Source organism: Notamacropus eugenii, chromosome 2 (genome assembly GCF_028372415.1).
Source record: "Notamacropus eugenii isolate mMacEug1 chromosome 2, mMacEug1.pri_v2, whole genome shotgun sequence".
Lineage (NCBI taxonomy): Eukaryota > Metazoa > Chordata > Mammalia > Diprotodontia > Macropodidae > Notamacropus > Notamacropus eugenii.
Window position 1 is genome coordinate 379,626,201 of NC_092873.1, and position 16,916 is coordinate 379,643,116.

At 38.2% G+C, this 16,916-nt stretch overlaps 1 protein-coding gene across 4 annotated transcripts in view; it reads right to left on the minus strand.

Moving 5' to 3' along the window:
- ASH1L (ASH1 like histone lysine methyltransferase) overlaps positions 1-16,916 on the minus strand; it is a 249,432-nt gene that overhangs the window by 129,277 nt on the left and 103,239 nt on the right. For all 4 annotated transcript variants that reach the window (XM_072637784.1, XM_072637785.1, XM_072637783.1 and 1 more), the window contains exon 3: positions 1,478-6,056. In XM_072637784.1, coding sequence (XP_072493885.1) covers positions 1,478-6,056 — 4,579 coding nt within the window. The remainder of the gene's footprint in view (positions 1-1,477; positions 6,057-16,916) is intronic.

Sequence of the window (16,916 nt, forward strand, 5' to 3'; positions counted from 1 at the left end):
AGATGTCACTGAAAAAATTATCATGTTATTTCCTCAGTCAATAAATTTGAGAGGCTCCCTACAAGACAAAAATACAAAATCCTCTTTTTGGCTTTCAAAGTCCATCATAACCTGGTCCCTTCTTCTATTTCCAGTCTTCTTATGATACAGTAACACTGACTTCCATGATGTCCCTCAAATTAGGTATTCCATCTCCAGACTCTGTGCATTTTCACTGGCTGTCCCCTATACTTGGACTGCTCTTTCTCCTTGTCTCTGCCCCCTAGCTACCTTCAGCGCTCAACTAAAATACCACCTTCTTTAAGTCTTTTCTGATCCTTCTTTAACTTAGTGCCCTTCTGCTGAGATTACCTTCAATTTATCCTATATACATCTTATTTGCTTAGTTATTTGCTGTTGTCTCCCTCTATTAGACTCTGAGTTCCTTGAAGGCAGGAATTGTTTTTGCCTATCTCTGTTTCTCCAGTGCTTAGCATATTGGCTGGCACACCACAGGCATTTAATAAATACTACATGACTTAACTAAAACCAAAACAACATGTCAAATAATTCTATGACTGAATAGATTAATTCCCACAAATAATATGCTTACTGAGGAAATAGTACCTTTCTTTTTTGTCTTTTTTTTCACCATGTGAGCATAGATGAGTGTCACAAACTGTTTTTCAGAAACTGTCCAATAGTCTTTTCTATAATTATATTTAATTTATGAAAATTAATATTCATGAAATTTGATATTTTGATTTACTGATTAATTTTTCATTGTTTATATTTTTACAATAGGATATGAAATGCCAACAATGAATTTTTCTCAAAGAACACAACACACACTAACATTTCAACAATTCTGTTTTGTTAATATAGTACTCCCCTTTCTGATAAAACAGCTCAAAGTTCTACAGCTTACTAGAAAAGTTGCTGAAGCTGAAAAAATTCACAACCTAATGGCCAGCCATATAATGAAACTCTCTGGGTTTAGTTCAGTTGGTCCTCAGACAACCAAAATAAGATCCCTCATTGGGTTTGTATTTTGGTATGATTTACCAACAGTGCTTATGTTTTGCTGGTATAGCCTTTGAGAATTTAGAGTTAGCTCCATACCACAATGAGGCACTGGACAAGTACTTTAGTGAAGGGCAGAAATCTACAAATTTTAGATGAATATTTATTAAACATCTTGCATAGTCAGTAACAAAAATAAAGAGTCATGTGGTATTATTATACAAAGAGGAAGAATCATTTTCCCTTTCTTTCATGGTTTGAGTTTTATCTGGTTTACTGCCTCTCTTCTCAAAGATACAAAAAATATTGCAGTGTGACCATTTAGATTCAAGTTCTTATATCCAAGTATAAATACATTACTAAAAGTAAGATCCCAAAATAATAAGAGTAAGTTTAAGTAATTATGTAAATAACACCTGTGGAGTGAAACAACCCATTTTTTCTGATAGGTAATAAACAGGGAAAAGTGTCTTACCTGTCAAAGTCTGCAGTGCCCTTTCGTTGGAAGGCAAAGTTTCCTTTCTGAGAGGCCGACTTAGTGAAGTGTCCTGTGCAGTAAAGAGTCCTGGGCTGTCAGTCAATTTCTTCCGGCCACTCGTATTAGTAGAGTTTGATACTCTGCAGCTGCCTATTGCACTTGTGAAAAGGTTTGTGTGTTCATCACTGCTGGCTGGCTCAGAGCTGGGTGTAAAACCTCCCAGGGACAAACCTGGAGATGTTTCTGAACAGTCAATCTGTAAAGGTGTCTGCAACCCCAATGCCAATGAACTGGATTCTGAAGGCTCTCGGTGGACCCACTGCTCCTCTCGGCTTAATAAGGTTTTTGATGGGGACAGATGAGGACAGGACATATGACAACGATGTTTCTCTTTGTGTTTATATCGTTCCCCAACAGCATCTTTGCCAAACCGGTAGCGCTTCAAAGATTCTAGGACAGTTCTGGAAGAGCTATTAGTAGCTAAAGTGTCCATGGAAACCTGGGGTTGCTCAGAAGAACGATGTTCTCTATGTTTGTGACGGTGCCGGTGTTTGTGCTCCACCATCCAACCATAAGCCATCTCAGGAGGGACGCTGGGGTAGGTGCTCATGGAAAGAAGGGGTGTCCTGCTTGTTGTAAGAAAGGCCTCCTGACGAAGCAGCTTATGTTTCTTTTTGTGGTATTTGGCAGGATTGAGAAGCAAATGACCAGCATGCATGTAAGAAGGAGGTGGCAAAGGAGTGGTGAAAGAAGGAGAAGGAGGTGGTGGATAAAGAGTTGGAGGGTACCTTCCATAGTATCCTAATCCTATAGGAGCAGCTGCAAGTGGAGAGGGAGAATAAGGCATGCCATAAGAGGGGTAAAACCCAGTACTAGAGAGAGGGAAACTAAGGCTATGCATAAAAGGCATCTCAGCCATTGCTTCCCTCATCTTAGGGGGTCTCCCTCTTTTTTTCTTTAAGTCAGGTTTTCTAATGTAGTGCAAAGGGTCTAAGGGAAAAGTGGGGTGCGTATAGAAACTGTTAAAATTAATTCGAAAAATAGTGGGTAGGAGATCACGGGGGATAAAATGATGACTTCGATGAGTGATTCGAATTTCACTTAAACGACTTATTAGTTCCTCCAGCTCAGCAAGGAAATCTGGATCCTGTCTGTTTCGTAGCTGGGGATATTTCTTTTTTCGTTTTCGCTTTTGTCTTTTCATTTTGTCATAACTGAGGTAATCATGACTCCTGCGTTTACACTTGTGTTTATGTTTCTCTTTGAGACTGCTTAGGACTGTGGAGGTTTCAGGGGGGATGAGAGAAACATGTTCAAAAGAATGTCTCCTCTTTTTCTGCCCACAAAACTTTTCTGCCCTGTCTGATGTGCTATTATTATCTGTTCCAATCCCACTATCACTAGGAATGGTCTCATCACTATGAGACTCACTAATTGGAGAAGGAGTAGCTTCCTTCAGAGAAGTGAGTTCACTCAAGTGAGAAGGAGAATTTGGCAACAAAGTGGGAGGAGATAATCGCCTCCTTCCTTTTGAAGCCTTCTTCATAGCAAGTGTCTGAATCATACTGCCCTGTCTGGAGTGTATATGTAAATATGGCACTGAACTGGGCTCAACAAATCCCGCATCACTGCTGACAGGACTCTGGCCCCCACTGGTCCCAGGAGACTGAGAACAGATGGGGGATGGAAGAACCTCAGAACTACTTGCTGCTGAAGGCAAGAGAGGGGGGAGGATTTGTCCCAATGCTGTCCCAGCTGCTTGATGAGCTGTTTTCTCTAGGACAGCCAGACCAGTTGGGCTACTAGTTAAGATGCCATTCAACACAGCTTTGGGTTTCCGGCCTCGCCTCTTTCCTATATAAATGGTTCCTTTCTTGCTGACATTTATTTGTTGGCCCAGTTTGGAGCCAAAAGTGGCAGCAAGTGTTGACACTGTATTGTGTAGTTTGGATTGCACTTTCCCTTTGTTACTTGACTCTACAGAACTTGAGAGAATCTGATTCAGGAGTTTCTTTCTCTTCAAAGTCTTCATCTTATTTATTTTGCGGATAATAGTTTTCATTAATTGGCCATTGTTTCTCTTGCTAATTTTTTTATCAGGTTCCATCTCAAGGTCACTCATACCACAGACACTTGGTTTATGACTGTCATCAGGACTTTGAAGCTGCTCTTTTCTTTCAAAGAAGTCACTACTACTTCTATGTTTGTCACTCTCAGACTCTAGTTTGCTTGGACTTTCAGTGGCCACAAAGGGTGCCACTGACAGCACAGGTGGTTTCATCTTGACTGGTGATCTGATTTGTCTTTTTGGCCTTCCCCTTTTTTTGGGGAAAGGTGATACTGATAGGCTTTGCTTGAAGGTAGGAATTTCAATTTCTGGCTGCAAAATAGGAGGCTCTTGCTCTTCTTTTGACTGTAATGAGAAGACTTTAGAGGCTGGGATTTTTAGGGTCCTTTTGGGGGGACCTTCTAGTTGGGGCATCTCCTTAGTTTTAGGTCTTCCTCTTTTAGGTTTATAAATGTCAGGTAAAAGGTCACCAGACATGCATATACTGGAGGAAAGTTTGTGGGTGGCAAAGGACTTATGAGACTGCTTATCAGTTTCAGTTAACAGGGCAAGAGATGGAGCTGTGCTGGATTTACTCAGCTTTGGCAATCGGCATTTAAGGAAGTCGTGTTCCACAAATGAGGATGGCCCAATGTTTTTCATAAACTTGGCTGGGTCGGAATTGCTATTTGACAAAGAGCTACATGAAACATTTTTAAAAAGCTCTGACCTTTCTAATTCTAGCCCTTTTGGAGGCCGGCATGTGTTTCTTGCTACCACTTTAGTCCATCGTGGTTTCCTTCCTTTTCTTTTTTTTAATGGTTTGGACTGCAAACTAGTGCTCAGGTTTTCAGCAACTTGGCAGTGTTTCTCTGATGTACTCACTGTACCAATCTTCAGAAAGGGTTTATTGCTAAATAAACTAGTGAAACTAACAACTGAAGGGGTAATTGTAGCATGAATACTAGATTCTGAAGCCAGAGTTGGTTTTTTTCCTATGGAAGAGCCTATTCTTGGGTTATCTGTGTGAGTAGCTTTTGAATCATTTAACTCTTTATCACTCCCCTTGCAATCAGTGTTCATGCTATGAACCAGAGACCTGTGACTAAGGTTCATATGGGAATTTTCAGAACTGAACTGGGTTTTTCCAATGGATTCAGCAATTCCTTCTATCAGTTCTGTGGAAGGACCTAAATGTAATGGATTAGTAGCCAACTGGGAGGAAGTTCCAGGAGGACTTCTGTTTAAAGGTGTAACAGACATGGCTGGTGAAGGGGAAGGGAGATTACTCTCCCCTATTGCACTAAAGGGAGACTTAGCTGTAGATGCATCAGAAGTACCTCCCATTTGAAAGTCTGGTGAAGTGCAATATACTGGAGGCTGCTTCTCATGCTTTGTAGTTTCAACATAGGTCCCCCTTTCACTGGATAAGAAACTGTCCTGCTGAATGCAAGTTCCTTCATTAAAAATGTCTTTGTCCAAATTAATGATTTCTTTTCGAATTGAGAACTTTTCTAATATGCTATCTTTATTCTGCCGTATAATAGTCTTCTCAAAAGCTCTGCTGGTGGCACTATCTTTCAGGGATTCAGAAAGCTCCTGACTTTCATGACTATTACTATTTGTATTGCAAGAAATCTTAAGTGGTTCTTGAGCAGGAAGCAAGGCTTCAGCTTTTAAGTTCACGATGTCTTTGCTGACCAATCCTGCCACAGGGCAAGCCACCAATTTTTTTGCAGGGTCCTTATTTATCAATCCCACTGCTGAATTTGTCATAGTCTTCTTCCCACAGTCCTTTGCAATCAGTCCAATGGCAGGGCCCAACTTCTTCACTGAATCTTTATTAACAAGTCCAACTACAGTACCCAGTCCCAACTTCTTTCCTGACTCCTTATTCATGAGACCTGGGACGATACCAATTCCCAATTTCTTCCCTGAATCTCTGCTCACCAGTCCCACTGTAGTGATAGTTCCTGGTTTCTTTCCTAAGTCCTTATTTATGAATACTGTTGTAGTGCCAGTGGCCAGTTTTTTCCCAGAGTCTTTACTGACCAATCCTACTGCAGCACTAAATATTGGCTTTTTCCCGGGGTCTTTAGTTACCAATCCAACTGCTGTGCTAATTGTTGGTTTCTTAACCAAGTCCTTGTGGATAATTCCTGCCATAGGACCAATGCCTGGCTTCCTGATCAAGTCTTTGCTAACCAATCCTGCTGTAATACCAGCCCCTAGCTTTTTCGGCTTTGTCTTGGAAGACTTGGAAGGTGGACAAGTAGCAATAAGCTGTGCCAATTTTTCTGTTACACTTGTTGCTCCATTAAGTAGTGCTCTATCCTTTGAGTCAGAATCACGGCTACCAACAAGAGTAGATGGTGCTGATTTAACATAATCTGTCATTTCAGAGTGTAGTGGAGAAAGCTTCTTTGACACAGCATTATTTTCTCCCTGTGAATGAAGGTGGATGCCTTCTTCAGACCGGCATTCAACAACTGTAACATCACTTGCTTTCTTGTAGAGTTTTGAAGAGTCCTAAAAGATGAAAAGAGAAAAGTTTCAGAGAAAGAAAAGACAGGAAAATACTTTTAAAAGACTGCCAGCACATTTTAATGAACTTTTACCTATATAAACCTGTGCTTAAAAAATACAACTGTTACTATGATCTTTTTTTCCCTCCCCAATTAACAATAATAGTTCTCTCACTGAATTTATAACACACACATGCACAAATATATATGGGCAAATGTTAAAAACTTTTAAGAATTATCTAAGGGCAGTCAGGTATCTCCTGTCTCCCCATACCATGCCCTTTTTCATGATATTAAAGCTTAATGTTCATGTTTTGGGAAGGATTTGCCCAACTGATTTCAGTTATTCTAAATCATCAACACAATACTTGACCCACCCAGATTCTCAACTGCTAAACTTCTTCCAACTAACTATTGGCCTAAATACAGAATCTAGTAACTATAGGGGATGGAAAGAGGAGTAAGAAAGAGTAACAATGACAATCCAGAATCACTCACATTTGGCTTTGAAATCTGTTTTTACACATTTGATCATAAATAAGTTTTACTATTTTATTTCAATATGCTTCTGCTTGAAATTAAGAACATTTCCCCAAAAGAGTAATAAACTTAAAGGACTGCTCAAGAGGAATTAAAATTATCCATCTCTCCTACTCTAGGGCTCCGGTGTGTGACCGCTAGAGATAGGCAACACCACCTCTCAGATTGATTCAAACTATGTACTCAAGAAAGCACATGTTCTCATAACTATTATTTAATTTATCTACATTTAGATTTTATAAATGGCTTTCCTGACTGAGCCCAAAATAGGACTCAAATCTGCAAAAAGCAGAGGTAGTCTTTTAAATGTTGTTTTAGCTATACCTCCAATGGATACCTTATCCATTTGGGGATAATAAACTAGCTTAATAATCCAGAACTTTGGTTTCAAAGGTCTTCTTATAGCTCCTACTTTTATTTGTATAAACAAGTATTTACTTCGACAGAGAATTTAATCAAATGTTATAAGTGATCATTTAAACAAGAAATTGAAATTAAAGTGTGAAGGTTACTCTTTTAAAAGTAAAGCTTTCTTGTCTTTTTTAAAAAATTGAAAAATGGTTATCTTTTGTTTTTATATAACCTTTGTTTTCAAACAGCTCCCTCTTGCCTCCCCTACTGTGACTGTCATCCCTTGAAACAAAGAATTTTTTTAAAAAAAGCAGTTTAACACAATCAACCAACATACTAACTGGTTCTAACAATATAAGCAATATCTCATGCCAACAGTAAGTTAATCTTAACACTATCTGGATGCTATTCCTTGACTGGGACCTCCATAACAAAAGGACAGAATCTATTACTATGATCATTTTTTAAAAAGTCAGTATAGGCAGACAAGATAAACCTTTTTCTTCTATTTTGTGTATATCCAATGTATCTCTCTCATTCCTGTCTGAGGGAACCAACCCTTATAAAAAAGAAAAATAAGGGGGAGGGAGAGGAATCTGGCAAAACTAATCAACACTTGACAAAGCCTGACATTTGTAGTATTCCATACTCGTATTCTTCCCTTTCTACAGTGTTGTACTGCACACCTACTCAAATATTTAGTCAGTCAATAAGCATCTGTTAAGTCCCTTCTCACATGCTAGGCACTGTGCTAAGTATAAGTGCTAGGGATACAAAAAAAGGCAAAAGACAGTCCTTGCCCTCAAGGAGTTTCTTTTCAAAGAGTTTGGCCACAAAGAGCACAAGAGCTATAAGATGATGGTTATCAGGGAAGGAGGGCTTTTTGCAGATAAGGGAGAAGGGCATATTTGTAGGTAGTAGGGAAGAAGATTTTAGAGAGGGAAAGATAAGTGAGAGAGTGGGATGATAGAAGAGAAAATCTGTTGGTAGAGATAGTATGCAATGGAATCATTAATTCAGGAAAAAAGATTTACTTTGGCAAGGAGAAGGGTCACCTCATTACGACAGGGTGAAAGGAGATAAGGTCAAAAGTCGTCTGAATGATATGAAATGAGGATGAAGAGAGGATAAGAGCTCATAATGAATGGTTTCAATTTTTTTTCTGTAAAATATGCAGCTGAAAGAGTGGGCCATGGTAGATTTCAGGAAGGATGAAAAGATTTAGAAGAGTTATTGTGGAAAATGGGATAGTAAGTTGATAAGGAAGGTATAGAAAGATTGTTTTTTGACAATAGGGACCCAGTTGAGGTTTAGTGAGGTTATATTTAGTGATATAAGAAGTAAGTCTGTGAATCACCCACTGATCACCTTTAAATATATATGGTAATTACAACCCAGTAAAATAGTAAATTCACTATCAATTAGTCATTCCTATGGGAGTATTTCAAAACTATCATTTTGTTGTATGGTTTTAAATTTTCCGACTAGCTTTTAACAGAAATATTCAACCCTAAATAAGTGCAATATAGGAGAACGGGACATATATTTGTAGTTAGGGAACCTGAGCTCAAATCCGCACAACTTATGTGACATTGGTTCAACTTTTCTGGGACTCAAGTTTACTCATGCAGACAGCAAAGCGATTGGGCTTGACCATCCCTAATGTCTCTTTCAATTCTAAATTTACAATCCCCACAAAGAGAGCAAAGAAAAAGGAAAAGATCTCATATGTACAAAAATATTTATAGCAGCTCTTTTTGTGATGGCAAAGAACTGGAAAGGGAGGAATGGCTGCACAAGATATGATATATGAATATGATGGAATATTACTCTGCTATAAGAAATGATGAAGGGAATGGTTTCAGAAAATCATGGGAAGACATAAGAACTGATACAAAATAAAGTGAACAGAACCAAGAGAACAATTTACACAGTTTCAGAAATACTGTAAAGATAATGAACTGTGAAAGACTTAGTAACTGATCAACACAATGACCCACTACAATTACAAAGAACTCATGGTGAAAAATGATATCCACCTCTAGATACAGAACTGATGGCCTCAGAGTGCCAAGTGAAGCATGTTTTTTGTCTTCTTTCTTTCTTTACCTGTTTTTTCCTGCCCCACCCCGCCAACGTGGCTAATGAGGAAATTTGTTTTACATGATTCACATCTGTACTGGGCTTTCTATTTCTTGCCTTCTCAATGAATGGGAAAGGAGGAAGAGAATGGAGAGAATCTAGAACTGAAAAAAATAAAACTGAATAAAAAACAAAAGCAAAAATCTATGATCCTATGAGACAGAAGAATGTACGCTATGGATCAATTAAATCTTACCAAATGCAATACTTTATTAAAAATGAAGTATTGTTTCTACTCCAAGATTTAAAAAAAAAATCAAAAATAGGTACATCTGTTTATACTTTTAGAGGTCAAGCCTTCATTTGTATGTTGAGTGCTAAGAGTTAAGCAAATTATGATTTAATGAAGATTTTGCACCAATTTTATTTAGTGCACTGGGTATAGTGAATACCAAACAAATTCAATCTACAAGGAATATCTACATAGCCAGAACATTCTGCCTACTTTCAAGAAACTTTTATAGAAAACTGACAAATCTTTCTTGAAAACCTGACTTGTAACATTCTATGAGAATACAAATTATGGTACCCAAGAGATTATATGTTCTCAACCACATTTAGCAACTGAAAGAAAAGGAAAACAAATTATTAATCTAAAAACCGATGTCAATCAACATTTAATAAATGAGTATTATGTGATAGGTGGTAGACACAGGAAGGAAGGACGGAAGGAAGGGTTCTTTACCCCAAGGAACTTCTAATTCTGAAGGAAGTATACCCCTGCAAACAAAGGCAGAGATCTATAAAAAGGAGTGTTCAAAACATTTTGTTTTCCCTGTTCTCTGAACTTAATTAAAATAATAATACCAAACCAAAAGATGTTTTAATGTTACATAAGTGGATGGTTTTATTTGTTTTTGAAGATAATGAAATGACATCTAATTCTAGTCAAATATAACAGAAACAAAAGGAAAATGAATGGTAATACAGTAAGTAAATTTAGGAAGAAAGTTAATACCAGTAAGTCTCCTGGGACTCTGTTTTTTCACCACTCACTGTTAAAGTCAGTGCTTCAGAATTCAAATAAGATAGCTTTATTCTTCTGCTAGAATTTCTAAATGACCCTTAATGACTTTCATAAAGACTCAGAATACTTAAATGAATCATTAATCTTCATGAATAGGGTAACTTTTCAGAAATGTATATAAAGTGAGGCCAATGATAGACATTCAACTAGACTATAAAGCAATTCCAAAAAGGGAAACTGTTTCATACTCCTCTTTGTATCACCTACCTTGACATTAACCATAATAGATTCAGGAAATAATGATTTGCTCTTGCCTGATAAAGCATCCTACAGATCATGCAAAGAAACAAGAGAAAAATAGATCAAAGATCCTTATAAATGTTTTTGTTTCATGGATATTTTGGAAGTCTGGTCAAGTCTATTAAATTCCTTTTAATACTTTTAAATGCATAAAATAAAATGCATAGGACTACACAGGAAACCAATTATACTAAAGTACAATTATCAAACTACTAAAAAAAACAAATTCACTGTCCCCTAGGGTAAGAAAACCTATACTTGGTTATCATATAACATAGGGTTCAATCCACAAATTATTATCCATTCCTTTAATGCTACGGCTCAAAGTAAATCTATTGTAATCGTTAGGGATATAATAACAGCTTTTTAAATCATTCCTGATGCTACAAAAGATTTTCAATCTTGACCTCACAATTGAGTATTAATAATTGAGTATTTCAACTTCCCAGAGCAAACACCTATACCCATACATAAACACCTATACCTTCATCTATACCATGACCTCCAATTTCTCAATCCCTCAATTCTCTCCAGCCCATCACTCTTGAAGTAGCCACTTTTTCTCTTATCCCCATCTTGACCCAATGGTGAACCCGCTGAACTCTCTGCATTGTTCTCCTGAATCTCTGGACTACATAATCTATTGCCAACTGTACTTTGCCAAGTCTCAGTCTTGATCAATCCCACTATTTGCCACCTTTGATTCCAGACATGAAGCTAAACTCAGGTGGAGAAAATCACACAATCATCTAGACTGAGTCCACTACTACAAATTTAAGTTGTACAACTTCGACTGGGTCCTCACGATTACTAGGCAATCCTTTTACAGCTCTCCCTTATCAATTCACTATCTCATTCTCCACAGTAGCTCTTCCAAGCTTTTTCATTCCTTCTTAAACCTCCCATAGTCCCCCTTCTTTACAGCTCTTATTTTACTGAAAAAAAAAAAAACAAAAACGGATGCCATTTTCCAACAGCTTTCATCACCCCTCATTCTCATCTTATATCACTCTGATGCCTTTTGCCACTATCTCTTCTTTCAGATCATCTCATAAAATTGAAGTGGTTCTTTTCCTTGTCAGAGTAAGTCACTTTAGCTGAATAACTGACTTCATTCCATATTACCTTCACCAACAAACTATTCCCTCTTTCACCACTTCAGAAGTGATTTTCAATCACTTCTTGTCTGTGAAGTGCTTCCTTATAATCTGCAAACATGCAAGTTTTCCCCATCCTAGAAAAACAAAACATAACAAAACAAAACAAAAAAACTCACTTGATCCTTCCATCTCTTCTACTGGCCCAAATCTCTTTGGCCTCAGTAGCCAAAGTCCATGAGAAGGTAATTTACAAATAGGTGCCTCCACTTTCTATCCTTTTGCTTCCTTATTAACTCTACAATCTTACTTCTAACCTCCTCATTCAACCAAAATGGCTCTCTCCAAAGTATGATCTTTTAAATTGTTAAATTCACTGGTCTTTTCTCAATTCACATCTTTCTTGACCTCTCTGCAACCTGAGACACTATCAATTATCCTCATCTCCTTGGTAATCTCTTCTCTATAAGTTTTTGGAAATACCACCCTTACTTGGTTTTCCTTTTACGTCCTTCTCAGTCACCTTCATTCAGGTTATGTCCACTCATTGTTGGCATCCCCTGAGTCTCTGTCCTGGACTTTCTCCATACTATTTCACTCAGCAATCTCATCTGCTTCCATGGACTTAATAATCACTGTGATGTTGATGACTCTCAAATCTACCTATACTCTCCAAATCACTCTACTGACCTCCCATCTTGCATTTCCAACACCTTTTTCAGACATCTCAAATTTGATGTCCAGTACACATCTTAAATTCAACATGTCCAAAACTGAACTCATTATCTTTACCCCTAAACCATTCCCATCTCCTAACTGCCTTATTACTATTGAGGATACCACCATCTTCCCACTCCTTCAGGTTCACAATGCATGTCATCTTCAATTCCTAATTATCTCTTATCCTGCCCTCTGTCAATTTCATGTATGCAACATCTCTTGAATATGCCCCCTTCTTTCCTCTGATTTTGTCACTGTCATGGTGCATACCCTCATCATCTCATACCTATACTACTGTAACTGCCTGCTGGTTTGCTGATCTGCCACAAGTCTGTCCCCTCTCTAGTTCATACTCCACTCAGCTATTAAAGTGTTGGTCCTATCATGTTATCCCAATACTCAAGGAACTCCAGTGGCTGTCTATCACCTCTAGGATCAAATATAAAATCCTTTGGTGATCAAAGCCCTTCATAACCTACCCTACTCAGCCTCACCTTTCCAGTCTTCACAGACCTTACATGTTGCCACATACTCTTCAGTCTAGTGACACTGGTCTCCTCACTGTTCCTTGACCAGGCATTTTCTCTGATTGCTCCCATGCCTAGGATGCTTTCCTTCCTCCTACTATCTTTCCTGACTTTGATCAAGTCTCAGCTAAAATCTTATCAAGCTTGTGGTGCACTCCACCTTCATTCTAGTGCCTTCCCTTTGCTGATAATTCCTCATGTATCCCGTATATGGTTTGTGCATAGTTGTTGGAATGATGTCTCCTTTAGATTGTGATCTCCTTGATAGCAAGGGTTGTATATTGCCTTTCCTCACTGTCTGGCACATAGTAGGTACTTAATAAATGCTTACTGGCATGTCCTTGTTCCCTCGAATATCCTGGCATTCAAGTTTATTAGATCACAGACATAATGGTGAATGGACCATAAATTATATCTACATTCCAACTTATTTGTTTTACACAGAAACTGAGATATAGAGAAATTAAGTGATTTTCCCAAGGTCACAAGTGCAGCAAGTATCAAAGCAAGAATTTGAACTCAGTTTCTAAGACTCCAGGGTTAGCATTCTTTCTACTGTACCATAAACTCCCATTTTACCTTCACCTTCATTCCACCTCATTAATACACAGGGATCAATGTATAGTTATACCCTTTATCTGGCCATCACTCAAAATTATTCCACCTGTTATCCGTAATTCAGAAATTCCTGTGATTATAACTTTGTAACCTTTTATCTCTCCCTGTGTCTCACTACTCCTTAATCTTTTCTTCTTTTTAATCCATCCTAGTTCCATACATCCCTTTGGCTAATTATAGTACATAACAGCCAGTTAAAACAGTTCTGGTCTGTACAATTTTAATCCTATGGTTGACAAGTTCAATCACTTACTATCAGCTGTGCTGTGAACTCCTTACTTTGATCCTCTTTTAATACTGCTAGCTCACCAAATTCAAACTCTGGGTTAGATTCACAATGTGCCCTGCTTCTATTCACCTATAATTAAATATTCGAGGAGAGAGCACAACTCCACTGACTGCATGTACAATAAATTTATATTACCTAATTTCAAATAGGCTTCTCAACAGTTAAGCAATGTCTTTATTATTCTGGTTGACTGCATCACCGTGTATACAAGTTACTGTAAAGCTTGACCCACTCCCCATTAGAATCAAACTGGCCTGTCATATAGACAAGGTATTCCTTGTCTATATAACTAGCCTCCAGGGGCAGCTAGGTGGTGCACCAGATAGAGCACCAGTGTAGGAGTCAGGAGAACCTGAGTTCAAATCTCACCTCAGACACTTGACACTCAGTAGCTGTGTGACCTTGGGCAAGTCACTTAACCCCAAATGCCTCATCCTGGGTCACCTCCAGTCATCCCGATGAATATGTGGTCACTGGATTCAGATGGCTCCGGAGGAGAAGTGAGGCTGGTGACCTGCACAGCCCTCCCTCACTCACAACAAAGTCAAGTGCAAGTCACGTCATTATTTCTCTGATAGCATGGTCTTCTTTGGCAACGAAGGACGAACGCACGCACACATGCACACACACACACACACACACACACACACACACACACACACACACACACACACACACTGTTCCTTACATAGGACACCCAATCTCCAGACTCTAAGCATTTTGACTAATTATTCCCCTTGGCTGAAACTATTTTTTTTCCTTATCGTCACCTCTTGGCTTCCTTAAAGTCTCACCTTCTGCAAGAAATTTTAATCTCTCCTTATCTACCCTATCTCCAATTACCCCTTTTTTCTTTTCCCTTTTATTTCCTTGTTGAATGAAGTACAATTCTGTTTAATTGTGTGTATTCTTCCATCCTCTGACCAATTTAGATGAGAGTGAGGCACAATCTTCCTTGTATAAACTCATTCTTGCATATTACATATGAAATAACTTTCCCTATAAACTTTTCTTCCATTCTCTGAGTTTCCATTTCCATTTCTGAATTTTCATTCTCTCTTAAATTTTTAATTTAAAAAGTTTACTTTATTGTTAATTTTCAACATTCACTTCCACAAGATTTTGAGTTACAAATTTTCTCCCCATCTCTCCTCTCCCCCCACCCCAAGACACTGTGCATTCCAATTACCCCTTCTCCCAATCTGCCCTCCCTTCTATCACACCCTTCCCTTTTCTCATTCCTTCCCCTTCTATTTTCTTGCAGGGGAAGATAGAGTTCTATACCCCATGCCTATATGTCTTATTTCCCAGCTGCATATAAAAAATTTTTTTTAACATTCATTTTTAAAACTTTGAGTTCCAACTTCTCCCCCTTCCTCCCTTCCCACCCATTCCCACCGAAAAGGCAATCAATTCAATATAGGTTATACGTGTGTAGTTATGAAATACACTTCCGTAACAGTCACGCTATAAAAGACTAACTAAATTGCCCTCCATCCTATCCTACCTCCCATTTATTCTATTCTTTCTTTTGACTCTGTGCCTCCTTAAAAGTGTTTACTTCTAATTACCCCTTCCATTTCATTTGCCTTCTCTTCTATCATCTCCCCAACCTCCCACTTTCCTGTAGTGTAAGACAGATTTTCATATCAAATTAAGTGCACGTTATTTCCTCCTTAACCCAAATCCAATGAGAGTAAGGTTCATTGTTTCCCTCTCCCCCTCCACTGAAAAAGCTTTTTCTTGCCTCTTTTATGTGAGAGAGAATTTACCCCATTCTATTTCTCCCTTTTTCCTTCTTCCAATATATTCTTCTCTCACCTCTTAATTTTATTTTTTTAGGTATTATCCCTTCATATTCAATTTACCCTGTGCCCTCTGTCTATACGTATATTATCCCTCCAACTACCCTAATACTGAGGAAAGTCTCAAGAGTTACAAATATTATCTTTCCATGTAGGAATGTAAACCGTACAACTTATGACTTCTCTTTCCTGTTTACCTTTCCATGCTTCTCCTGATTCTTGTATTTGAAAGTCAAATTTTCTATTCAGATCTGGCCTTGTTACTAAGAATGCTTGAAAGTCCTCTATTTCACTGAATGATCACTTTCCTCTTACGTATTACACTCAGTTTTGTTGGGTAGGTCAGGTGATTCTTGATTTTAATTTTGGCTCCTTTGACCTCCAATCCTTTAATGTAGAAGCTGCTAGATCTTGTGTTATCCTGATTGTGTTTCCACAATACTGGAATTGTTTCTTTCTGGTTGTCTGCAGTATATTCTCCTTCACCTAGTAGCTCTGGAATTTAGCTTTTTTCCTTTTGGGACCTCTTTCAGGAAGCAATCAGTGGATTCTTTCAATATCTGTTTAATCCCCTGGTTCTACAATATCAAGGCAATTTTCCTTGATAATTTCTTGAAAGATGATGTCTAGGCTCTTTTTTTTATCATGGCTTTCAGGTAGTCCAATAATTTTTAAATTGTGTCTCCTGGATCTATTTTCCAGGTCAGTTGCTTTTCCAATGAGTTATATCACGTTTGCTATTTTTTCATTGCTTTGGTTTTGTTTTATAATTTCTTGATTTTTCATAAAGTCACTCGCTTCCATCTATTCCATTCTAATCTTTAAGGGATTATTTTCTTCAGTGAGTTTTTGGACCTTCTTTTCTCCTCACTGGCTTTTTGGATTTCTTTTGCCATTTGGGTTAGTCTAATTTTTGGGGGTGTTATTTTCTTCAACATTTTTTCAGCCACCTTTAGCAAGCAGTTGACCTATTTTTCATGATTTTCTTGCATCACTCTCATTTCTCTTCCCAATTTTTTCTCTACTTCTCTTATTTGATTTTCAAAATTCTTTTTGAGTTCTTCCATGGCCTGAGATCAATTCATATTCTTCTTGAAAGTTCTGGATGTAGGAGCTTTAACTTTGCTGTCTTCTTCTGTTTGTATATTTTGGTCTTCCTTATCACCAAAGTAAGATTGTATAATCTGATTTTTTTTCTGTTGCTTTTTTTTCTCACTTCCCCAGCCATTTACTTGACTTTTGAGCTCTCTGTCAAAATAGTTCTCTGCTTCTAGGGCAAGGAGGGGAGCGGGGAGATGGGGAAGGGGGGAAGGTTGTACTATCAGCAACTCGATCCTCCCACAATCTGTAAGCCTAGAGCTCCAGAAACAACCCTTGCCACTGCCCCTGCTACTACTATGGCTGCAGCAGGCTCCTCCACCCCTTTCGTTGCCCTGGGGCTGGGGCCAGACCACTCTACTCTCACACAGATCCAACAGATTTTTTTCCACTGACTTTCCAATTTGTTC